General features: G+C 37.9%; 1 protein-coding gene across 1 annotated transcript in view; it reads left to right on the top strand.

Moving 5' to 3' along the window:
• Positions 1-2,160: 2,160 nt before the first annotated feature.
• The window catches only part of TFEC (transcription factor EC), a 91,407-nt gene continuing 67,121 nt past the window's right edge, over positions 2,161-26,446 (top strand). The window contains exon 1 of the mRNA XM_013947347.2: positions 2,161-2,361. Coding sequence (XP_013802801.1) covers positions 2,161-2,361 — 201 coding nt within the window. The remainder of the gene's footprint in view (positions 2,362-26,446) is intronic.

Here is a 26,446-nt window from a genome sequence, read left to right as displayed (position 1 = left end):
TGTGAAGTTCAACAAAGGGAAAGGCCAAGTCCTGCACCTGGGGACAAACAGCCCCATGCACCAGTACAGGCTGGGAGCCAACTGGCTGGAAAGCGGCTTTGCAGAGAAGGACCTGGGGGTCCTGGTGGACAGAAGTTGGACATGAGCCAGCAACGTGCCCTTGCAGCAAAGGCAGCCAACAACCTCCTGGGCCGCACCAGGAACAGCGTTGCCAGTGGGGCGCGGGAGGGGATCCTTCACCTCTCCTCAGCACTGGGGAGGCCACAGCTGGAGTGCTGGGCCGAGGGTTCGGTTCCACAGGGCAGGAGAGACACGGACCTCCCGGAAAGTGTGCAGCAAAAGGCCATGAAAATGAGTAGGGGTTTGGAGCACCTGCCCTGGGCAGAGAGGCTGCGAGAGCTGGGCCTGTTCAGCCTGGAGAAGAGATGGCTCCAGGGGGATCTTATTAGTGTGCATAAATATCTGACGTGGGGAGTAAGGAAGATGGAGCCGGATTCTTCTCAGTGATGTCCAGTGAGAGGACAAGAGGCAATGGGCACAAACTGAAATACAAGAAATTCCATTTAAACGGAGGAAAAAACTTTTTTATTGTGATGGTGGTCAAACACTGGAACGGGTTGCCCAGAGTAGCTGTGGACACTCCATGCTTGGATATATTCAGACCTTCACTGGACATGGCGCTGAGCAACTTGCTTCAGTTGACCCTGCTTTGAGCAGGGGGGTTGGAGTGGATGATCTCCAGAGGTCCCTTCTAACCTCAACCATTCTGTGATTCTGTGGTTCAGACAATTCAGGATTATATGATCTCTTGTGGTCAGTAGAGATTTTGGGAAACCCATTTACTTTACTTCCCCCTCCCCCCCCCACCTCCCCCCAGGGAAATCATGTAGCAATTAATATCGTTTAAGTTTGAATTAATAAACAGAAGGCCAGCTCACAGCACATTGTACCACTTCCCTCATTTTGCTTTCTGTTTATCAGTACTTTTTGACAGGGTTCAAGTCAAGCCACTGGAGATCTGATTTCTCATGTCTAACATATTACAAAACATACTTACTATAGGGGTGAATTAGGGATGATGTTCAAGTCTTCATTCCATGTTTCCTGGGGGCAAAGACAGTATAAGCCAGTGTGCTGTTATTTTAAAGGGCTGGATCAGTTTATACTACAAGCCCTTTCTCACATGAGTAATTCTGATATGAAGTTTTCTTCCTCAGAACTATTCACTTTTGAAATGGTTACTTTTTCAGGATCAAGTCTTCATGTTTCATATGACTGCTTAGAAACTGGACTGTGAAAATATTTCTTCTTCTAAACACAGAATGTTAATGTAGATGGCTGTTAGCAATGCAGTTCCTCCAGAAAACTGAAATAGCTAATGCATACAGAATCAGTTTTACCTTTATTACTTTTCAAGAGGTTACTTACATATATATTGTATCCACTATAGAACAAGTAGGAAACAGAAGGGGGAAAAATAAAGGCTTCTTTCTCATATCAATTGTGGGTTTTTTTGTTGTTGTTTTTTTTTTTTTAAGCTGGCAGTTGTTCCTATTTTCAAGTGTTTGTTTCTACTTTAATGAGGATACCAACTTTCATCCAGCGAGATGCGTGGGTCACTTTGTTAGTGCACTTGCACACACCAAGGCAATATACCAGCTGGAAATTTTGACTTTTAGCTGAATTATTTCTCCCCAGCAAATGGCTTTCCTTTTGACATATTTTAATGTACTTGCACACTGAGAGGAAGAGTGGGTGAACAGAAAACAGACTGTTTTATTAACCCAGCAGTCACCTTTGAGATTCATACATGTCCACTTTTTTCTCGCCTTTGTACCTAATCCCAAGAGACTGGTACCTGGCTTCCCTTGGAATAACAAAGTCAGTCAAAAACCTCCAAACATGATTGTTAACTGAATGCCAACTGTTTCTTCTCATCTTTTTTTTTTTTTTTTTTAGTAGTGTGTTAGGGATTGTGTCCTTATGGGTGCCGTATAACCATAACATTAATTTGGCTTTATATTTAAGGATTTTTTTTCTCTTGCAATAGTAGAATTACATTGTGCAAGAAATTAAATTGCTGCTTCTATTTTGTATGTGTGTGTGTTTTATAGTGATTTTTTCAGCTCTGCTAATAGTGGAAAGGGAAGAAATAAAGCAATGCTGCAGGCACTGACTGGACTACAGTTTCAGCTCAGAGGAAAGCTACAGGATCAAGAGTGGACAGACAAGCACCCTCAAGAAGAAGCCCATGCACATTATTCACAGTGTCATATACCAGTTTCACAGTATTCTGGCTTCAATGGATTTTTTCCACTGGGAACACGCTTTTCATCAGACAAAGCTCCAGCAATCTCAGAGGTACCTATATTACCAACATTTACAAAGCAGATTTCAGAATGCTGTGTTATCTGCAGAAAGCTGTTCTTAATTGTAACATAATTACCTCATTTTGAAGTTCATCTAAATCAAATCCAGGAGGGAGGTGAGGGGTGAAGCTGTTAAGCTTAACATTTTCTAAAAAAACATATATAGGGCTCAAGCAAGTGTTGGGATATTAACTAACAACTTCTTGTGCTCATTCTGCATCAAAACATGCTAGTTGAATCAATAATCTTGGCACAACTGTCTAATGAGCTAAGTGTGACGACATACAGTCCATTTACCCTTTGGACAGTGGAATGGCTCTGGAGTTTGCTTTCCACATTGTGCGACGTTTCCTGGGAGCAGACAGGCTGAGGTCCAGCTGCAGTGGGCAGGGGAAGGGACCTTGCAGCTGTAGGGGTGCCCCTCACCCTGGGGCAGCGGGTGCAGGTTCTCATGATGTGGGGAGAGAGGGAACGACCGCCTCCCGGCAAACCTGTGCCCAGCAGCTGTTAGCACAGTCCTCTGGGACTACAGTTTTTCTCCATGGCTTTTGACAGCTTTGGGCAGCCTTCGGCTCTTCTCTGAACTCCCTGCCCCAAGGACTGGCAGAGGAGAAGCAGGTCGGCAGGGTGGTCACCGTTCTGTACGCAGGGTTTGGAGGCAATATCGCACAGCTCCTTTGTCTCAGCAGGGTCTGCATGGGGGTGCAGGGCAGCAGCCCATCGCCCAGGTTATCTGGTGCTGGCTGTGCATTACAAAACTCACTGTTTGAAAAACAATTACTGAACATAACAGATAATGCCACCATATTTCTCTTTACTCAAATGGGAAATAACTGTGGTATTTCAGATACCACATGGTGGCAGTTGTTGATAAAGGGTGATACTAGTTTGTTTTTAATTTATTAAACTGAGGAAAGCTAAACTGCAGTGAGTGGAGTAGCCAAGTAGCCATTTCAGAAATGTTACATCTGTTAGTTTGATATCTGATATCTTGACCGTTTCTTTCTCATTTAGCAGTGGGAAGGAAAAGAAAAAGATAAGCAGAGATTCAGTTACTATCCAAACTCTGAATCCAACAATGAATATTTTAAATCTTTGACTGCTAATAAACTTTCCCTCCAGTTCTTGCCACTCCCTCTCTCTTCTGGGCTCTCTCCGCTCTCCTGCTCCTCCAGTATTCTGCACTGTAGCCTGGGGAAAAGAAGTTTAAGAAAAGTAATAAAGTTTTTATTTATTCCTTACAGCTTTTCTGCCCCTGTGGGCATTTGTCTGCCTGTCTGGCTAATGTGCTGTAATAAATCTGCTCTCTGCCATACACACATATATCATTCTATCAATCAGCAAGAGGAAATGCTGAGTATGGTGAGCGCTAACAAGCACTCAGAGAGGTCAGTACACCAGTGCACTATACTGGCATGCTACTTTCCCTACAGGCTGCCTTTAATTGGAGGAAAATAAATGAGGTGGCACGTGGCTGGCGCCATGTCTTCTTGCCGATTTCCTTGCTTTGGCAAACTGACTGGCTGCTTCATTTTGCAGGGTGGCACTAACCCTCCCCAGGCTCCTGTTGGAAGGCAATTCCCTCTTAGCCTCTTTACTGACTCTGAGTTGACTGGGGCAGGCAGTGCTGCTGGAAGAGGTGCTCCCACAGAGGCTAGCAGGTGATCAAAGGGAGCTGAAGGACCTGTGGGGATAGCACTTCCTCGCAGGCTGGAAATCACAAGGGAAGGAGGTGTGGGAAAAGGTGAAGAAAAAGGAATAAGGGAGTGAAGGAGAGGAAAGCAAGGGGGGATGAGAAAGAGAAAATATAAAGTGGGAAATGGTGAAGGAAGTGGCATCGAGGAGAAATGGACTGAGGAAAAATGGAAAAAAAACAAATAAGAGGAGAGGGAAAAAAAGTAAAGAAATAATGATGAAAAAGACATAGAAAGCCATATATTACTGGAGAGAAATATCAAAAGTAGAAAAAAATAGAAAAACAAAAATATTCTTGTGCAGAAGTCAAAGTAGGCAGGAAGCAACATCTCCAAAAGATCTCAAGGAAGATCAGGTCATCAGAGGAATTTTTCAAAGACAGGTTTCAGGTTTCAGTTTTAGACAAGAAATCGTGCCCAATCCATTATTAAGTAGCAATGCTTTAAGCTGGATTTCTACAGAGAGGCTGACTTCTAGACATTTCTTCTCACCCACTTGTGGGCAGCCATCAAGCCATCAAGGACTGACTCTCATTCCTCACTAGCAAAACTTATGATTGAGTAAGTTTTGTACCAGAGGCTTTACAGCAAAGCCAATCTGTTCACTGCAGACTGTGTGTCTGGTAGGTGAAAAGGGATTTGTTGTGAAGAAGAGAAGAATTACAAATCTCTGTGGGGATATAAAGGCCAAGGTGAGAACTCAGGGTTTATAGAATGTAAGAACAGATCATTTTCTGGAAGTCCTGCATTTTCTCTGCATTCACAGAGGTTCTGGTGTTGATAAGTGTATCACATTTGCACAATAGTAAAATGATAAAAAATCTTAATGATATTTTTCCCAATCAGAGTCAGCACTAATGAGGAATCCATCCTGAGTGAAGAAGTACCATAAAACAGCATTGAGAACACTATATTTGAGATCAAGGATTTGGGAAGGTAGCAAGAAAGGGTTAGAATTTGCTATTTTAGAAGAACCTTGGCAAAGGTCTAAGAAACAGAGTTCAGAATATGACTCATGTTGAGGCCTCTTTTTTGTGACACAAAACTTGGGTCCAGATTAGCTTTTGTGTTGAACAAAGAGAATCATCTTTACTCTCCCAGAAGGCAGATCAATCTATAGAAAGGCAGTAAAAGAGCTACTGGGTTTTCTCTTGCATTATTTGTAGGTCTTATGAGCTAAGTGACTTTGGTTTTAGCAAATATCTGGATTGGAGAACTGAAAGAAAATCCAGAGGAATGTAGGATGTGGTATTTGTGACTCAGAATGTGTGACTTCTGCTCTTGAATGAATGTCAAGCCTACTTTGTATCTGTTTCAATCAGAATTCAAATTTGGCTGATAGTGGTAAAAATGTTAATAATATAGTCAGACTTCCTCAAGGTGTTTGATTAGTAAACTTGTCATGGAATAATTGGATTAATCAACTAAATAACTGACAGATCTGAAAATGGACTTGGAAACGGGGGATCATTGCTGGATTGGATGTTGTCCTTGGACTAGCACAGGAATGAGTTCTTGGGCCAGTGCTACATAAAAATATATTTTCAACTAGTGAAAACAGCTTAACCTGTGTAAGTGGCTTCATTACTGGAGCAGTGGAAAAGAGGAGAGTATAGAAAAATGTTGCTGGCGTAGAATAGCATGGGTCTTTTCACAATGTGTGCACAAGTAAATCATGTGTATTTTAATGTGAAGTAAGCAAAGCTTCACCTCCAGAAAATGAAAAGCTGTATCAGCCCAGTCTGTGGCAAGGTGGGGGACTTTGACCTGGGAACCTGTAAATTTGAGGAGGACTTAGGAGTCAGAAGGCTTGATCAACTAAAAACTGGTGTTAAATGAGGTTTAAGGGTAACCTGCTGAAAATCCAGCAGCACCTATAAAGATACTGAAAGACTGAAAACAGGCTCCCCAGTATACACAGCAAAGGCACACAAAGTAGTGGCTGGAAGCTGGATTCTTTGGGCAAGAATCATTTCACCTGACTCCCAGCACCTACAAGGTAGCTGTTTGCTAAACACTTTCACATAACTCCTAGTGAGGCTGGAGTGATACTTGTCTCATCTACTGGAGAAAGCTCCACATAAGGTCTGCCTGTTAACCATTTAAAAATACTACTGTGATCTACATACCCTATTATATATCCCATACCCCCTACATACCCATACATACCCAACTACATACCCTACTATGATCTTCTCAAATTCTGTAAGAGTGATTAGTGAGAATAACACCCAACACTGTGACCTGGGACCCTGGTGAAGCTGGGAGTTATGCTTCACAAAAGCATTTCTATAAATGGCTACATCTCTTTTAAATTAGGTATTTTAAAGCTTCTGGGGTTTTATTTTAATACTTATTCTTTTAGAACTTTTTGGTAGGCAACTTTTTATGTTTAAATACAGAACAGGTCTAATCCAGATACTGCAAGAAGGAAAGTCATGGCTTTCTTACAGTATTCTAAATGCCACAAATATCTGCTATATGTAGAAGTCCTGTGTTGCCTGTCTTATATCTCCCATGTAGGGGAGTCTCATTTACCCAATACCAGCAACAATGAGTATTTTCCACTTCCTCTTCTTTCTGAAGTCCTCTATTGGTAGCAGTGACACCCTACATTTGATATAAGGGTACATAAACATTCTAAACAGGATTTACCTTTTGGTGGATACGTGCATAATCTCTTTTGCCTGCAACTGCCAAAGTCTATCCTACTGTCATGTGTCTGTTCTTTCCAGAATTGTTAGGGCTGTCTTGATTAGGAAAAGAGAAAACAGAATGGCAGCATCTTGCTACCCACATACAAATAGCTAATTTGAATGCAAGTAAGGTGCACCTCATATCCAAGAATATCCTTGTCAAACACACGTATACATCTCATCTACCTCTGTAGTGTCTGTAATATCTTATCAGGGCTTTGCAACAGCTCCCATGTAAATGATACGTTAGCAGTACACAGTAACACAAGGATGCTTACACTACAATAGAGCAGTGATCCATACAGTTGAATATTGTACTTCAGAATGCCTCCCTTGGGATATCTTCTATCTCGATATGTGTCTAAATCTGAACTAGATATCTCAGCCACTTTTTGTAGTCAGTGCGGCAAGTAGGCACTTTTAAGGTCCATTTTATATGGCTTATGTTAGGCATTTACTAACAAGTAAGATGGTTTGTACCCTCAGACTGCCCTTTTTATCCCTGTTTACTGAAAAGAGAGTCTAGATAATTAGCTTGGATGTAGGCATCTTCATTTTCTCATACACACGAGTCAAATGAATTCTATCTCTGCCTTTTGCTTCCGAGAAAGTATGGAAGTCAAAACCTTCTTGATTCCACTTTCAAATTAGTTTATGAGATGATGCAGAAGGGTTAAAATTTAATTACAAGAAATAAAGTAATTGAGGTTATTATGCTTTTTAAGTCTTCCCAAACTGTTTGCTGAACAGTTTCTAGCTACACAGATGCCTGTATGTTTGCTGAATTCACATAGATTTTTTTCATGGCAGTCGTCTGAAATTCATTACTTTTTAGTTTTATGGACAACCTGTACATTTATTATTGATATTAATAAAATTCTTATATTTGGTATTGATATCTACATCATGAGAAAGCATACAGAGAAAAGGAAAGAGGGAAATGAGGTGAAGGGATCAGAAACAAGAGGAAAGAGGGAAGTGGGAGGAAGAACAAAATATGTTTTGGAAGATCTGGAAAGAGGAGGAGCAGAATGGAGAGCAAAAGATGTGGGTGAGTGGGAAATAAGTAGAGATCTGTGTGGGATCCTCAGGCTCACTCATTGTTTTGTAGACGTCTATAATATCTCTTCTTTTCTTCTCCTTTTCAAACTTCACAGACTTCATCTTTTTAACCTTACAGTGTGTAAAGTCCACAGTCTCCATTCTTCCTCCCACATACTTCATCTTTTTTTGCCATTTTTTAGACCTTTTTATTTTTGCTGTGTCTATTCTTTCACACACCTCTTCACATCTGAGCACAGCTGTTGACCTACTTCTGTGCAATAATTCCTATAACATGGAAATCACCAAATCTAGCACTTTCTCTACACTGATGTCTGTGATATTGAGGGCAAATTCAGTATGTTCATCACCTGCATCAGTTGAGGAGTGCGTTAAAAATGCTGGATCACTTTGACTCAAAATTAGAATCACTTACTCAGAGGTAACAATTCTCTAAGGACTTGAAGCTGTGTCCTGTTAGGATGATTTGGTCTAAAGCATATTGTGATTCTTTGTATGAAGGAGGCCAAAAAGTGGGAAGACAGGTCTGCAAAGGAAAATAGTCATGCTTATATCACAGGATCTCTTGATTTCTTCCATGTGTTCTCAGCTCAGAGTCTTGGGCAAGAGTGAGATGTCTGTCTAAACTAAAAAATTTAAATATGCCCAGAACTTTTCCAGGCACTGATATTATCCTCTTAGGATCTCTTAGAAGAGTTCTTAGCACAATTTTGGCCCATGACAGCTAGTGCTCTCCTTCAGAAAGGTTTGGAATTTATGAGGTCTGGGGACAGTTTCTAACTGGCGTTTTGCAAGTAGTTGTGCTACTGTAGAGGCTAAAATAATTTACTGATGTAAATGTGGGCTCTTCCGTGACTGCCTGGCTTCAGTGCCCAGAGACCTTCCCAGGCACAACAATTTTATGAGTAAAAGTATAGATTGCGAGGGTTCTGTAAAATTTCTCTTCTGACAACCAAGTGCTGTTTAGTATATATTTTAAAATGGATGGTGCAAATGGGTACAGACCCCATTTGCAAGGAAGAGATCAGCCATTTTTTTTAATGGGGAATACTATCAGGTCCCATCTGCAGTTAAAAACTGTTTTGCAATTGTAAAGTAGAGAATGACAGTACAAACACTATTGGCCCTACCTTGGGGGTATGCAAGTTTATCCACTGTTAATGGAAGGAGGTGCAGTTTCTTGTCTCATACAACAGAGAAAATGAATCAGCTCCACAGACTTGCAAAGCAGATCAGCACTTTTTGAAATGCTGGCCCAGAATTAACAGCATTGCAGGGCTTGCAGCTTCCTATTGACTTCAGTGGGAAGGTAAGAACCAAGATGGGAGTTAGAGTTCAAATGCAGTAATAAATAGCTGAAGGGTTACTGGGGGAAAAATGGGCTTTGAAACAGTGGTGTGATTCTCTATGACAAGGGCTATAGTATTTGAATTTTGAAGAGAACTGACTGTTGAGATGTTAAGTATTATGCACTGCATTAGTAATTATATAACAGATGATATTAATGATTCTTATGCAAGTGTTTGTTAAACCTATAATTCAGATTTAATGAATAACCAATGGCCTTTGTTATATGGAAAAGGAAACCCACACTTCACTTCTGAGATTAATCTTATTTAAAGCAAAAATTCTCTCTGAATAGCTGGCAGTATTCAGCCTAAATTAGCATCAGCTGAAGTGAGCAGTTGAGCTTCATCTGACATTTATTAGGACAAATGCATAAAGGCTGTGCTGTGGCAATACCATTTAATTGTCAGGGCAATTAGTTTCCACTCTGGATATCAGAATTGTCACTGAGTTAAAAAAAACAAAAAAAACAAAAAAAACCCCTGTTAGTTGTTATAAAGATCCAACAGAAATGGTTTCTTTTTTAACTGAAATTTGTGTCTGAATTTTATATTGCGCATAAAAGTGAGAATCTGATGGCGTAGTCTGGGTCCAGGCATAACAGAGAAAAAAGTAATCATATTAACAGTGGTTGGTCGTCTTCTTATGACTTTGAACCGGTGCTGACTTTTATAAAAAACAGGTAAATCACGGGGTGCTAGGGGCAAAGTCCCTGCAGTGTTTATGGTTCCCTTACCTCCCTAGAAAAAGCAGGATTATTTATTTTCAGCTGTATTAATATATTAAAAATAAGAAACCTTGTGTCCTTATGCATTTTTCTGTAAGCCTTAGCTCATTTGCTCTGCAGTTTGTGGAGATGGCCTTAAGCAAATCAGATCTGCAAGTTGTCTAACAGTTTGACTCTAATCTCTGAGAGCTTTCTTATTTTGAAAAATACTCATAGTGTTATCCTCTTCTGATACACAAATAAACTTGCCATTGCAGGAGATCAAACTTTAATTTGAGACAGCTCTTCAGCCTCTCTCTTTATCGCTCCTTTCATTCTCAAATTCTTTCTAAAGACTTTTGAAATCAAACATTGCTTATCTGCCATGCAGCACAGACATAGTGGGAGCCAGAAAAAATCCAGTGTGGAAATGAGAGTTCCTTTAGGTCAAGGCTCTGATCACAAGTGCAGTGTCTGGAAGCCTATACTCTGATGGCTTGTACAATGGCTGGCCTTTGGATTAACATAGGAATGCAGTTTTCAAGAGCTAAAAGTCTCTTAATTTTTATAAAGAATGACAACCATTTCTAAATGGCTGGAGTCTGAGTTGTGTGCTCCTCCACTTCTTCTTCGCCCCTCCCCACCAAAGTGGGATTTGTGTGTTCAAAGTCAATCCAGATCAAATCCTATAGCCTGACATTTTCATGTGTTTGTCAGTTCTGCATCTGGACAGATCTGAACTGGTGATTATGGTGACTCTCTTCTTTTTAAAGGGGGCATTTTAAATTAAAATTTAACAGAAAGCCCTGGTGTCATGACGTGGAGTAGCTAGGTCCTGCTCTGGATGTGACAAGGTCTCTGGGCTATGCTGTGATCCAGTGGTGTCAAATGAGAACTTTGTCGCATCAGCTACTATTTCCTACCTCTGAGACAGTGGTAATGTAGTTCTGCACTTGCATTCAAAACTATTTCCAATGATCCCCGGAATTTCAGTGCCTTTTGACCATAAGGCAGATGTTCATGTCTAATTAAATGGCCCGTCTACTTTCTGAGCTGTGTGAAATAGGGTTAGGTTCATTTAGAGCTTTTGTATATTATTTTTCTGTGCAAAGATCTAGGACCTTTGAAGGCTAGCACTCAAAAACTTTGGAAAATAACACTGTATCAGAGGCTGGACATTAAAAATATCTGCTACAGAAACTGGACCAAATCCTTGCAATTTTCTAGATCAGTTCAGGTTAACTTTTCTTCTTGAAGTGAGAGGCAAGAGATTCAAAAGAGTGGAAACTCTAGGTAGCCTCTACAGGTAGTTGAAATCAGATTGAAATACGACAAAAATAGTGTCAAGATGTCATGATTTATCTGTGGTTACCTTCAGTCCAGCAAAACAGCACAGGCTGAAGTAATCTGATTCAAGAGGCTGTATACTTTGTAGCTAATTTTGAAGGTTTGGAGATGAATGGACCATTTCCTTGGTTCTTTGTAACGCTGCCATTGGTGGCAGATCAGAAGATATATCCCCATATAAGCCACCATATCTCTCTGCATCTCAATCATGGTGTTCCTGTTCCTTTTATCATCAGCCCTATTTCCTCTAAAGTCTTGCTGATTTCTGGTACATTGTGATCTTGATAACATGGCCTTTCCTCATATTGCTTGTTATCATATCCATTCCCATGAAAATGTTTCGTTAACAAGCTTCTTGAATGCAAGGCAACCTTCAATAATCACCCTGGGTAATCAGCTTCATCTGTGAAACTACTCTTCCTTCTTTTCTGTTGTGGACTTCTTATCTGTCAGAATTAGGGTCAGATTTTGGAATTAGGCAGCCAATGATGCTCATTTCCAAATCGCTGTAGTATCTTCCTCTACCAATGTTTGTACTGTTCTGCAAAAGGTCATTCAGTCATTCTCAGGTATTGTCTGAAGTGCATTTTTCCAGGAATGAAGCACATGGTTATTGACAATAGAATCCTACAGCCTCTACTGGGTTTGCTTTCTCCACTAGTTGGGAGAAAATAATAATGGGGGAAAAAGAAGAAAAAAAAAAAGCTACTGGAGTAACTTTTACCTGACTCACACCTGGATCTGCAAATTTGTTGCTATTCTTTGAAAGTCCTGTTATATGAGTTTTTGATGAGCAAAACATGATGTAAACCTTTTGTATTTGTCTCTGGGAGAAGGATACAAACTGGTGTTTGTGTCTGAGATCAGGCAGTTTTTGACCTCTCAGAGGGAGTTTTAGGATGTTTCCATTTCTCTCAGAATTCAGATGTGCTCCCTGAGACTTAAAGCGTCTCCATTTTGGAGAGCTGTATCACAAGCTGTAGAGGCAGACCCAAAAGGCACTGAAAATGAAGTAATGTCTTGCCCATCAAATGTGGATACAAAGCAAAAGAAAAACAAGTCAATAAGGATAAAGTAACACAAGAATTCTCTTCCACAAGGAGAATCAGTCGCCAGGTGTTCATATCTGTAGTGCAGACACACAGCTTTAGTTCCCGTGGCTCTTTCCCTCTGTACATGGGCATATTTATCCTTTCTCAGGAAACAGCTATTTGAATGCGATAATTCCTGTCCATGGGATAGAACCATAGACAAATTTAGTAACAGATAAAAATGTAACAGACAAAGTGCTTTGGTGCTCTTTAAAGGAGAATATCTGTTGTGAACAGCAACAACTTTTTCTTGTGTCCATAAGCCTAAAGGAAGAAAAATTACTGTTATTTCACAGCCATCATAATTTTCAAAGCCATGCAAACTGCGGAGGTTGTCAAGAAAGCAAAAAACCCAGAAAACACACAGACACACACAGACACACACAGACACACACAGACACACACAGACACACACAGACACACACAGACAGAGTAACCCCCACACCTCTGGCCTTCCACATTCCACTTATTTCACCCAGGACTGCATATTTATTTTGAGATTAATTTGCTACATGTAGTGTACATTTGCCAAGGGTTTTTCCTATTTAATCCTTCAGTTCAGTTATGTTTTAATCCTATTACTGCTAATTGAATGAAGTCTGAAGTCTTTCTGAGTTCGGTGAAGTTCAAGTTGTAATTGGTGTCAAAGAACGGCACAATGCAAGAACTGAATATTAATATTTAACTCTTGCCATTTTATTATTTCCACTTGAAAATCACAGCAGTGGTTAAAAGACCTTTTTATGAGTTCATAAGGGTAGTGAATTGGAGACTATGGGATGAAATTTTCCATTCATGCAGCAAGATTAACAAAAATTGCTTTGTGAGAAATGTAAATGAAATATTATACTGGTGCCCAGTAGCACTCATTATAGGTGCAGGTCTCTCAGTATTCTCAATATGAAATTTTGCCTGTAGGTTAAGTGACTGCACTGTAAAATTTAGCTCAAGGCCATTATGGCATACAAAATTCAAACCTAGGAGCTATTTTCTTTCATATATTCCATTTGGCCTTTTGTAGATAACTAGAAATTGTGGCAGTTTTAGATGATGTTTTAGATTTGAGAACTTTTAAAAAGGCTATGATTTAAAGAAGAGTTCCTGACAAGATATGCACACAATGCTGGATTAATTGCCTATGACTGAAAACAAGGATAAAGACCACCCAGGACAAAGACCACCCCTTTGATTTCAGATATCTAAACAAGTACATTCGTTTGCCTAAAGCAAGTTGTTCAAGGACACAAATGGTTAATTTACCCAACATCTACACAGAACCTTGTTCAAAAATCATAGAAATTAAAAGAAAAATGCCCATTTACTTAGTGGCTTTGGAAATAATTTTTACCCTTGATTAAAAGAATATTTGGAAAAAACAGTTAATTAAGAATTTCTATATGAAAGTTTTATTCTCTCCATTACTCCAGTTTTTCTTTTGATTTTTCAGGGTAGACCCTATAGCCTTTATCATGCTGACAGTGCATATTCAATATTATACCTTTGGGATCCCTATAATCAATCATTTGAAATCAAGCTGGATACAGACCACAACAGAGGAGCTGTTCCAGGAGCACATTAGTAACAACTATAATTCTCTGAACTATACTTTCCTGTAATATCACTAATACTAGAAAAAACAGTGCCTGCGAGGAAGAAAAATGATGAAAAGTAATGCTGGAAGTCAGAGTAAACATCTAAGGAAATCAAAACAGAGAAAGGGAGCAAAGAAGAGATGAAAAATTAGGCAGAGAGAAAAACACTGAAAAAAGCAGAGCAAAAAAGACACACCTGGTAATACTACATATCTGTCATCTGCTTTACACTACATGGGATAAAACTGTGATAATTATTACTGCTTATTTCTATCTACTGATATTTTTGGCCATCACATGAACACTGCACATAATCTGAGCAAGTTATTTGACCAAAATTTATAAGTAGCAATGATAGCAAAGCTGGTTCCAGAGTGAGATACTTGATTCTAAACACTTGCTCTGTGCACTGTGATTTCAGACCAATATATGGATAATCAAAGTTTTGTTTATTTATATTTTATCTTTCCCAAGAATATTTTCTTTTAATTTACTGCAGTTTGTCATGTTGTAATGCCATGCTAGGTTGGAGCAGAACTCCATTGGCCATGCAGATCCAATAACTTTGTGAGGAGCATTAATATGTCTGTGATATATAATTCCTTACGCAGAACAGATCTCAATGGCTTTCTAAAGCCAATGGCAGCTTTTTTTGACAGATTATGGAACTAAAACTGGATTGGAACTAAATGGTACTCTAAGCCTGTAACTTTCATTAGTGGTATTACAAATCATGGGCATATTTCTAAAGAAGAGCAGACTCCACATTTTGTTCGTATTTGAACAACAAATATTGAACTATGTCCTCCCTCATTAATACTGAAAGAAACAGATCACAGTTACCAGTCAAAGGATGGGAACAGTTAAAAATAAGCTGCACTGGGTCTTGAGATAGTCTACAGTATCTAAACATAGAGGAAGAAAATTTCTGAATGTTGCCACAACAACCTCCAATTGTCTCAGTGAAATTTTATTGTGGAAAGACCAGAGGAACTGAATGCAAGTAAACATTGTAATCCAGTTTGTGCCACTGAAATTGTTGATTTTGTGGCTTCAGTGATATGATTAATAATTTTAAGATTTTAATAATTTCATACTGAGTCTTTGAAGTATGATCTAGTCCATACAAACTCCAAACTTAGTCCCTTCTCTGGATTTTTGCTTTAGGTAACAAAAACACCCAAATCAGAGTAAAAACATTCAGTTCATATCTTTTGAATAGGGTTCACTGCCTCCAGAATACTTTTCTATCCATTTATCTTAAGTAACTGTCTGGTCCCACTGACATATTGCACAAGCATCATATAAACTTTGTAGTTTTATCCCTCACACTGTCTCACTGTAAGTAAGGTGTCACATTTTACAGGTGAAAACCTGAGACACAGATTCAGCTCCTCAAACTATAAAGCTTAGCTTCCACAACTTCCTAAGCAGACCTAGCTTTTTAGCCATGTAAATATTAGACATCTAAGTAAAGTTGCCCAAGTCCCCTTCTGTGATCAGTGGAAAGAGATAGGTGCCTCCCAAGAAAAAAGAGTTTTCCTGCCTTTATAATCTGTCTTAGGAGAAAGAGAATCACTTTCTGGAGGTCCTTTTTCTTACCATTGTCTAAAAGACAGACATTTGCTTTACTTAGACTAGATACTTTTCTTTTAGAGATGAATGCCACTTGTGATGAACTGCTCAAAATTATCCAGGGAATCCCTGTTCAGGCAGGAATTGAACCTGACTCTTTGAAGTCTTTGTGTAGGATGTAACCACTGAGCCACTCCTCTTGCAATCCAGATGATCTTCTTCCAGAGACTCAGTCCACTTCTCTTACATCCAAATGATCACGAGCCTCTTTTCCCCTTTAAGTCAGTAGTATCTACTTCATTCCTTCACAGCAGGATCAGCACCTGTTACAACAATACTGCTCCACAAATGACTGTGGGATACTAAAGCTCACACTTTAGGATAGTGATATGGGTATCTGTGACCTACCTGACAGTAAGTTCATCTTAGAGCTGTCTGCTGCAACCTCCGCTGCTGACCACTGGTAGAAGTAGGAGACCAAGCAAGGACAACTTGCAAATGCAATGCCTTTCAATATCTGATACAAAGTACTTAGCACTAGAAGCTGTGTGCTGATTATCTGGAGTACTCACAATATAATTCCCCGCCCCCCCCCCCCCACACACACACGTTAGCTCTACAATAAAACAAACAGCTTCCCTGCAGGCTGGCTAAGAACTACCATCTGCAAACTGAAAGACCTGGAACCTATTCCAAAGCCCATTGAAAACAAGTTGACTTTACTGAACTTTGATTTGGGTCTAGAAAAGCAGCATTTTTAAGGTTAGAATCTTTGTGTTTAAAGAGAAAAATAACTCTGAAAACATTTTTGAAAGCATTCCAGCCAGTGATATTTCAACAAACAGACTTTCTGATCTCTGAACTCTGCTGATTTGTATTTAAATTATTATTTAAAAAACATGCTTGTACTCTTTTGGATCTTAGGTAATAAAACCTAAGGGTAACCCAGGCCTTTAAAGTCTTGTGTCTGTGAGAATAAAATTGAACATACATAAAAGGAACCCTCCGCCCCCCCCCCCCAAAAAAAAACACACACCCCCCCCCAACTTTCCTGTACCCTTATCTGAAATCTTTATACCAAGTCAGGTCTCCATGCGTACAGAGCTATTTTAAGCACATTTTCTAGCAAAAGAAATGTTGATGACATTTCAGAAGCGATTCCCTCACTGCTGTGCTAGTTATCGCCACAGTTAATGGGCCGCTCTTGATAACAGCAGTATTGCTTCTAAAAATGTGACGATTCTCTGCAGATAGAAATGTCTTGCTCTGCATTATGCCCATTGATTCAAAAAACAATACTAAAACACTTCTCCACAGAACTCATATTTGGAAGAAATGAGGTCTAACCAGACTTTATTCTCAAAAAATAAAAAAAGAATAAAAAGAGAATCTCTATTAAAAGAGGTAGGCTCTTGCCAGTCATTTTTTATTCCTCATTATTCAGTATTACTGAATATGTAAGTATATATATTTACACACATATACATCTATACATTCTGTGTGTATGTGTGAATGTGTTCAAGTATATATAAAAATCAAAGCTGTTTCAGTGAAAGAGACCCAATGTATAAGACATTGTAAATGTGTATATGATCAGCCAATTAGAGGCCCCAAACATTTGTTAGCTAAGGATCTAATTCTCTGGCTGTTCCGAACAGATCATCATCAGTTTCATCACAGCAATAAAGATTCCCTTGCACATAGCACCTGGTAGTCAAACAAACAAGTGACATATGTCATATCACATATGACATATGCTGAGGTGGTGGCAATACAGTTTTTACTACATTCATTCTTTAATTAAAAAAAAGAAAAAAGAAAAAAAAGAAAGCAAGTGGCCCGAACTGACTTGCTGTTTATTGTTATAGAAGATAGACATCCAAAATTAAACTCAGAAATCGGTTCCTGAGGCACATAAAGCTGAGATTCTCAAAAGCGTCTACATGACTTAGAAATACAGTCTCCAAGACTTCAGTTAATTAATGAGTGCCAAATTATGCGGCAAACAGGTGAATCTATAATTTTCTTCATTCAACACTAACACCTAAATCTCTGATGTGTTAACATTCATGTGGTTAACCTCAACTACGCTACCAATTATTTCCTTCTACAGTTATTTCTTTCATAGATGGAAGATAAAAGTGGATTTTCTTGATAGTTTGATTAAGTTCCTCTGAAAATAAGCATACTCTTAGACTTTCATGCAGTTTTCCTGCTACCACTGTTGACCTTATGCAGCCATTTGGTTCACTGGCTTTATTTACAGCTCTTAAGTTCATCATGCATGTTAGTTCTTTCAGGAACAGCCTCTCAGTAAAAAGGGAATTTTCCCAGGTGATGTATTAAATGGTGTTCTTCAAGATTTTAAAGAAGTATAATATACATGTTTAATGCAATATGTTTCATTAAGCAAGTCACTGTAATTTCCATTATTAGATATTAGTCAGAAATTAGATCACGCAAGGCACTGATTATATCTTTGAACAAATCCTAATACTTCAGAAACTTTCAACAGTTAAAAAGATCTGAGCTTTCACTCACTGGGTTTAAAATCCAGTTTAGTGTTGATTGATTCATATTTGATTTTCAAGTTTTTGTGATTCTTCTCCACTATTTTTACTATTACTGTTTTTCTGTATCAGATTTGCATTTCTAAATCAGATATACTCCCCTATACATACTGTTTGCCTAAAACCTTTTCTACCTTTCCTGGCTACTATTTGTTACATATTAAAAGCACTGAATTTATATTCTCAATTACATCTACTCTTACGTGTTCATTAGCTGAAGCTAACGTTAACATTACAGAGTTGCATCCACAAGAATTCTGCCCCTTATGAAGAAATGCATTAGTTTTTCAAATTGATAAGATTTGCCTAAAAAAATATTATTATTTCTGTATTGTCTCTCCTTCATATTGTTTTAGATACGTCGTCTTGTAGCTTTTCTGCGGTTCAAAAGACATCAAGGTGATTCCGTAACTACCCTGAAAACAATCGAGAGTTTCGTAATTTTGGAACATATCCTGAATTTCTATAAAATCACATTTAAGACGTGTGTTTAATTTTCATTTTTGTAAGGAAATGTACTGTGTAACTCCAGTTTTTCTACTCTTATTTCCCACAGGAAAAATGTCTGTGGTGACTCCTCAGATTACATTATGTTAAATAAATGAGAAACTATTGAATGTCTCATAGTAAAGCAGTGTTTCAAGAAGTTCAGTTTCAAAGTGACACCTTCATTTTTCCTAGGCAGCAATATTTGATCATTTTTAATATAGCTTCCTAAAGAAATGCTGCATTCTGTGATTGCAGTTGCCTTCTGTTTGCCCATCATCAACCTTTCCATCCTACCATCTCAATAATTCCTGAACCTGCAGGCCATTTTCAACAGAAGTTCCTTTATGTGTTATAAAGATCCACAGGTGGGTAGGGGAAGAAGCATAAACTGCAGTGCAGAGCAGGAAGGCCCTTCATCACGCAGCCCCACATGCACACATGCGAGCAATGGCAGCACGTGTGTGCTGGCCTACTGGTTTGTAGGCACTCTAACAACACGCTGTGCCACCAGCTTCCTGTCCAAACAGCATATGAAAGCACACTGGAAGGTGCAGTGGCTATGATGAAGAGTCCAAAATGAGGGAATTGACAGTCCTGTGAAAGGAAGTTTTAAGGGACATATAACACAATTCCATAGGAAACAGTACTGTATTAGTTTCACTCTTCATGGACCAGCTTGGTTATATGCAGCATTCAAATTATACTGTATATATGTAACATTGTGATGAGATGAGGGTCAACTGTTTTATTTTATTTATCATATCTCTTCAGCTCACAGTCATTTTGAGGCTGATCATCTGTATCTATTTTTGTACTGCAGGTTGTTAAGGCAGTGTAACAAATCAATGCTTTTGACTTGTGTGTAGAATTTTGAGCTGGGTTTTGTAGTTAGTTGCTATGCTTACAATGTTCCAGACATGAAAATAGATGTCCTTTTTCTCTGAAAACTTGAGGTGCCTCATTTAGTTCATCAGAGTACTGTGCAGCGCAGGAAGTTCATGGAAAAAGTCACAAGCTCTTCTAATGTGGAAAAGTAAATAATAATAATACCACCAACTCTTGTAATTATGATTCAGGTAAAATTCCTAATCACTTACAATATTTTAAAGAGCAGGATGGTAGACTTTTGCCACTGTTATAATAAAATATACTGCTTATTAGCTAAGAGAGAGGATCTAAAAATAAGATGCAATTGCCAGGGAAAAAGTTGAGTTTCTGAACCACATTACTGAAAGAAGAAAGATGCATTAGTGTGACTAGTTTCAGAATCATATAATATTCTTGCTGTATTTAGCATACATAACTTTGGACTGCAGCATTTTAAATGAAGAATTTAAGAAGAAAGGTTCATATAATCCTTACTGTATCTCATTTATTTATTACTGAGAAGGTATTTAACTTGTTACCGCTTTGGAAAAACAGGCAGTTTTAACGTGATGATGCACTGTTTGTACAGGGGTCAGATAGTCAGGCTTAGGTCCACCAGGGCAACATAACCTGTATTTACATGCAGTTAAGAATCTAGTTGAGCATAAATTAGACCTTTTCTTTAAGAGATTTTGTCACTGCTTGCCCTTTTCTTCAAATTCAAAGCAATTGCTCTTTTTGGATATCAACCCTTATTTCTGTTCTTTGATGTACTGCATGTCTAGTACAAGTACATCTTATGCTATCACTCTCGGAGGTCCTTTTATTAAAGCGTTCTGAATTAGGAGTTAAATATTAATCGGTAAGCTGTAATAAGCCTATTCACACATGAATTTCTGTTCTTCCTGATTACTCAGTGGGAAAGTCATTTATGTTACATACTACTTGATTTATAGAGAAAGGTGTCTAGAAGACTTCCAAACTTATCGACCTGACATGAGATGGGACTTCTGAAAGGATTCTGCATTGGTCCACTCCTGCTGAAGTCATAAGGGATTGGTGTTGACTTCAGCAACAACAGAGAACTGCTGGAAGCCTCAGCCAGGACTGAAAGAGCTTGTTGTCAGATGTTATTGGTTAATTGTGGTTTCTTCAACAAGATCTGGGCCCCAGTGTGCAAAGCATTATACAGACATATAGTGAACCATTTCCTTAAGGACCTCACAGCTATAAAAGACTTTACTGACAGAAAGTACACCTTAGACTTTTAAAGTCTCAATGTCAAATCCAGCAATACAGGAATAAGCAGAGAGGATGGCAGTAAACATTCAATGCAGATATTTAAGTAGTATGTTTGTTCAAGTGTTGGCAATGTCTTGGTTTCCTACACTAAAAAGGTAATGGGAGCTATACCTGGAATAAAGAATTGTTCTCAGCTCTTCAAGGAGCACTGTCTGATTTTGGAAGGCAGTTGACTGGGGTTATATAAAACTCCAATAGCAGTAATATGCAAACCCATCTTACCTTACTGTTACACGTAGGACTCCTCCCTTCCATTTAGGGCTTTGCTGAGCAGGTCTTCAGCAGAACTGGAGTGATGGGTGCCTGCTTCCAGGCAGACTGATGGTTCTGGGGTGTTCTGAAATGTGTCCATAATGGTGAAGTCTTCTTAAAAGATTAGGACCCTGTTCAAAATATTTCTGATTGGTTCCTTCGGTGCAGAAAATGAATATTTAGAAATTAAATCTTGTTAATTTTGTTACATGGAGACTGGAAGCTCTCCACTCTCTTGAACCAGAAGTAGTCCTTTGACCTCTGGGGACAAAGTCAGAACAGCAGAATTTCATACCTTCTTTAAATAGCAAGACTTGGTTCAAGGAAGTGAAGCATCAGTCTGTTGACCTAGCTGCATTATAAATAGTTGTGCCAGCTGCTTTCTTCAGGTGAGGCAGAGGAGAAATTGGGGGAGAAAGCATTCACATGCTGAGCTGTGAATATTCTTCCATGAGCAGCTCTCTGAAGTTAGATCCCAGAAGTCCAAAGCTCCTCTTAACCTTCTCTAACTAATGAAGTCATTCTTCAACATGCCTTCTGATAATACAGCATAGAGGGCTTCCCGTTGTGTATGATATATGCAGCAAAATCAAGGAATTCAGAAATCACAGGCTAGTTTTTCCAAAACTGATAGAATTAGAATAAATCTTTACCCCTTTAAAGAATAATTCTTTGGGAGTCTTTTAACTTTTGCAATTTACAATTTGATCACCTTTGGAATATATATATATTTATATACTATTATCAACAAGCCCAAATCTGCCCCACTGACTCAAGGTACATTTTTCCTTTACAGTTAGATACAGTTAGATAACATTTTCTTATTTCTAAGAATTGTCTTCATTTTCAGATATTAAAAAAAATACTGTTCTTTGACGAGAAATAACTCGATATCTTGATTGCTTAAATCACATATTAATGAGACAGATGTTTGGTCTATTTCATGAGAAAAAGTCAAGTCATAGAGCGTGAAAGATATATATTTTATGCATGGACATGATTATGTAAAAATAAGTTAGTTCAGAGAACTCTCTATTGTCATCTTAGTTTTGATGCTAAAGTAGATTATGAAATGAAGTTTGAAAGTGAACGCTTAACCAGTATGAATTCATGGATGATGAGTTTAGCATTAGTCAACAGGTCAGTCTAAAAAGTGAGGTCATTGATGGTATCTTGTTTAGACTAGAAATATTTTACACAGCATTCACCTGAAGATGGAGCTTGAGTGGTTCTGAATATGTAAGTAAAATACAATTAGTTTCACAAAACTGTTATTAATAACTTTCTATTTTGGACTGTGTATCTGCATAGGGAATAAATCACCATCGTGGGCTTATTTAGATTCTTGTGGCAGAAGAATGAAATCTATAAACAAACTTTCTTTCTTTAATCTTCTTCAACTACCCTGTACTCCTGGGTGTTTTACAGATTCTTATATAAGACTCCTGTAATTATTGAACTGTTCTTTTGACCTGGTTGCTTGAAGGATATTGGATTTCTGTTATATGCGGATGGAGATTAACAGTCAGATCATCTGAAATGCTAAAACACTGTTAATTTTTAGATTTATTGAAAAATCTCCATATTTTTTTTCTAGCTTGGACTTCATCATTTCACTCATTACAATATCTGTTTAGTGTAATTCAAGGATAACATTCCTTAGTTATAACTTTATTAAATACACTCACGACTGCAGTATAACGTTAAAAACTCACTGGTATTTCTAAAAAATTATAATTATATAGCTGGATAATTACTTAGGTACCTAAAATTATGATTAAAAATAATCAAAGCATGTTCTCTGTGACTGCTGTTTTCCTTTTATTTCAGTGGCCACATTCTTAAAGGACCACTTGTATGTGCATATTGAATCTCAGCATATACTCTGAGGACCCCGTTTTACGTCTTTTTGCTAGCTTCCTGCTTTCCAAGTTCTGACACTGATTTCACAGTTCACAGCCACCTGGAAGTGACTATGAGGAACTAAAGTTACTGACATTGCCTGCAGTGAAACTACCTTAAAAAAAAAAAAAAGTATATACCTAATTGTGAGTTGGCTTTGTCCTAACTGTGCAACTTCTGTTTTGTGCCCCCAAATTATTATTCCAAATTCCTAATTTTCCAGGGCCACATGTTTGGAATGTGGGTATCTGTGGCAGCAGAATTACATATGTGGAATTAGTGTCCAACTTGGGAAACAGAGGTCTTACTTCCCATTTTTGGATGAAATTTAGGACAGTGTTAATTGTGCATTTCCTGAATCTGGAAGCCCAGGCACAGTTATTGAGTTTGATGAGCACTTTTTGATCTTACAGAACAGAAAGTTTTTATTTCCCTTTTTGTATTCTCATGATTATAACTTATTCCCTTTTTATTATGAAATTTTGGAACTGGAAACATTCCAAGCACTAATATCAGAGAAGAAGAACAATAACTTATTTTTTCTAACTACCAGACTATTTCTAGAAATTCTCTTTTAAGACATAGAAAGATATCTAAATCTCAATTCAATGAAGATCCTTTCTGACAAAAACAAAGAGGAGGAGATAATCTATATGTGTGTTGCGAATAGCTTCCAGTAGGGAGGAGTGAGAAGAAGAATGCAATATTCTAAAATTTGGCTTTCTGAATCATCAATCTCATCTCTACATCTGCAATAAATTAATAGACACCATGCTTGTAAATAAAGAGACAAGCATGTGGGGAGGAAAACAGGGTTGCTAAGGTCGGTGATTTCCACAAAGAAGGAAGAAGACGATTGTAAAACATTATCTATCCAGTTCTTAAATCTTCTTCAGCCTCTGTTGTAGAAGCCTGAGTGAAAACATTTTAGGCAAAGCTTTAAAAGAACCTGGAAGATTGTACAAAAATGCCAAGAATTGGATTAATTGGCATAATACAAGGTGGCTGGGCACAGTTGGGGAAAGTGTCAGTGTAGGGAGAATCCCCACCAAGTAAGACTGTCTGTGCAATTAGCTATCTGAACTCTAACCCTTCCAGAATATTTAATGAATAACAGAGGGGATCAAGACAAAGACACAAAGTGATTTGGTGGGTGCTAGCAAGTAATACATCAAAGAATGCTGGTAATTGGCCCTGTGGCTTTCATTCTTTGCCCTATTTCTTTCAATTCATTGACTCAAAATAATGGGTTCAGGTTCATTATCAACAGGTTTTAGCTGCAAGAGCACAACACTGCAACAAAGCTATAATTGTAGCAGTGCTGGTGGTTAAGTAAAAAGTTGTAGACTGTAGCACACTCCCTTGAAAGGGAAAGTTACAGCATAGTCATAGGCTTTGTCTTACATGAAACAGTTGGTATTCACGAATTCGCTCTGAGTTTTCTAAGGCTTGGTTTTCACTGAGGTTGCAATGCTGGAATACAGTTGGTATGGGCAGGTATGTATAACTCCACTTCAAACCATATTATAGAAGCAGCATCTATATTATGTTCCTTCAGCTGTAAGAAATGAAATAGAATTCTTGACATCATGTGTCACATGTACATGACATTATTTGCATACTAACAGAGACAATTTAGAAACTTTTTTTCATTGTTTTGGAGGCATTGCAGTAAACTGAAAGTTAATGATTTTTAATCCCTAAAAATATATTCCTGGTCTGCAAAATTTTACTGTGGGGTTTGAGGGTTTTTGGCCAAAATCAGAATCGGAATCTCTACTGTTCTTTTTTGTTTCTAATGTAAATGCTGTAGTAAGGTGTTGACTTAGCTAATGAGGATATCTTTAATTATTTAGAATAACTTTTTATAAAAAATAGAAGAAACAGTAGAGTGTTCGAAGAGCTTCTTTAGCAGTCATCTTCAATGAGTGAATGATATATATTTTTGCTCTGCTGTTTCATTTTCCCATCATTGTTCCTCCCTATGTGCAGGCTGCAGCACATATTGTTTGTTATTTTGTTACTATCACATTAAAGACAATTGCATTTATACTAAGTGCTTTGGTTATAAATTTCCCTTTTGGTTTAGTATCTGAGAAACATTAGAGGTTGTTTAAATGTTAGAAGCATGCTTATGAAAGCAAGTGAATGTAAAAAATTATTTTTCTCTGAAGTCAAAAGAAGCTATTGTGAATTTGTTCTTAGAAAATGTGCAAAATGCCATAAATGTTTAGATCACCAAACTGTGCTCCATAGAAAACAATCTAAAAACTTCCCATTACATCTAGCAAGCCTGCTAGGAGTTAGCAGCTAGCAAGCTGCTGGTGCAGCTATTAGCTGTCTATACGATACAGGTCAGATTCTGATCTTTCACTGTCTTTTCAACATGCTTCAATAAAATTTATCCAGAAGTTCATTTTGAGAGGTCTATATTTTCTAGTTGCAAAATCATAAAGTGGAATCATGAACAATAATAAAGTTAGATAAAAAGTTCTTGATTCAGCTTGTGGTATTTCATTTTGATCTTAGTCATGTTTCTGAAAATGACAACTATTTGTGAAATACTCAGACATATGTATTGTTTATGAGTGTATACATATAGCTATAAATATGATGCATGACCAACAGGTCCCGCTTTAAATGACCACATGCTGGTTACAATAATGTTGTCACAGATTTTTATGTTTTATGCTGTTACCTGCTGTAATGCTTTCATTCATTAGAATATACACCTTATCCATAACTTTGTGCATGCCATGAACAAAAGTATTTTGTAAAGCTAGAACCTCATTAACACAGCATCTAACTAAATTGTTGTTTCTGGTAAATTCTAAACAACACTTTCCATAATTTTTTGAATATTTTAAATATTTTTATTAAAATTATTGCTCATCGTTGAGAACAATGTTTACAAATGGTAAAGCTGTTAGAACATTTGCTTTTCCCCCTCACCGATTCCAGGTGGTTTTGGTAGAGGTTTCTTGTGTAAATCTCAACATGATTTAGACAATATACGAAACATCCTTAGACAATTTCAGGATTGCTCAAATTCTAGCTCTTATGGAAGCTTTTATGGTACTGAGGAAATCTTTTCCATCCATTCTCATGGGAACATGGGTGTAGTAAACATATCATTGTCACAAAAATTAATGTTAGAGATGACAAACAAAAATTTTGTAAGTGGTTTTTATTTTAGTCTCGACACTGTTATATGTTGTTAAAATAAATATTTAAAAGCATACTAATATTATGAAGAACACTATTCACAGTGACTTCTGTCACACATGTAATTCAAGATACTGAGTTGGCAAAAAGCTGTTGATTTTGTCCCAGAGGTCCTCACACTTTTTCAGAGAGTTGCTCCTCTTTTTGTATAATTTTACCTTCAAATGAATAACAAGACTTAGGGAGAGAAGGAAAATTGTTATTAAAAATACACACAGACTTGATCAAAATAACTTTGATGGCTAGAACGATGAGAACAGTCATTCTCTTCCTTTGGCAGGTACTTTTGGTTTGAGATTTGAGGACACTGATATTGATTTAGAAAGCTATGTGGCTCAATTTTAAATGAAACGTAAAACT

Source organism: Apteryx mantelli, chromosome 1, assembly GCF_036417845.1.
Source record: "Apteryx mantelli isolate bAptMan1 chromosome 1, bAptMan1.hap1, whole genome shotgun sequence".
NCBI lineage: Eukaryota > Metazoa > Chordata > Aves > Apterygiformes > Apterygidae > Apteryx > Apteryx mantelli.
This window is presented reverse-complemented; position numbering and strand designations above follow the sequence as displayed.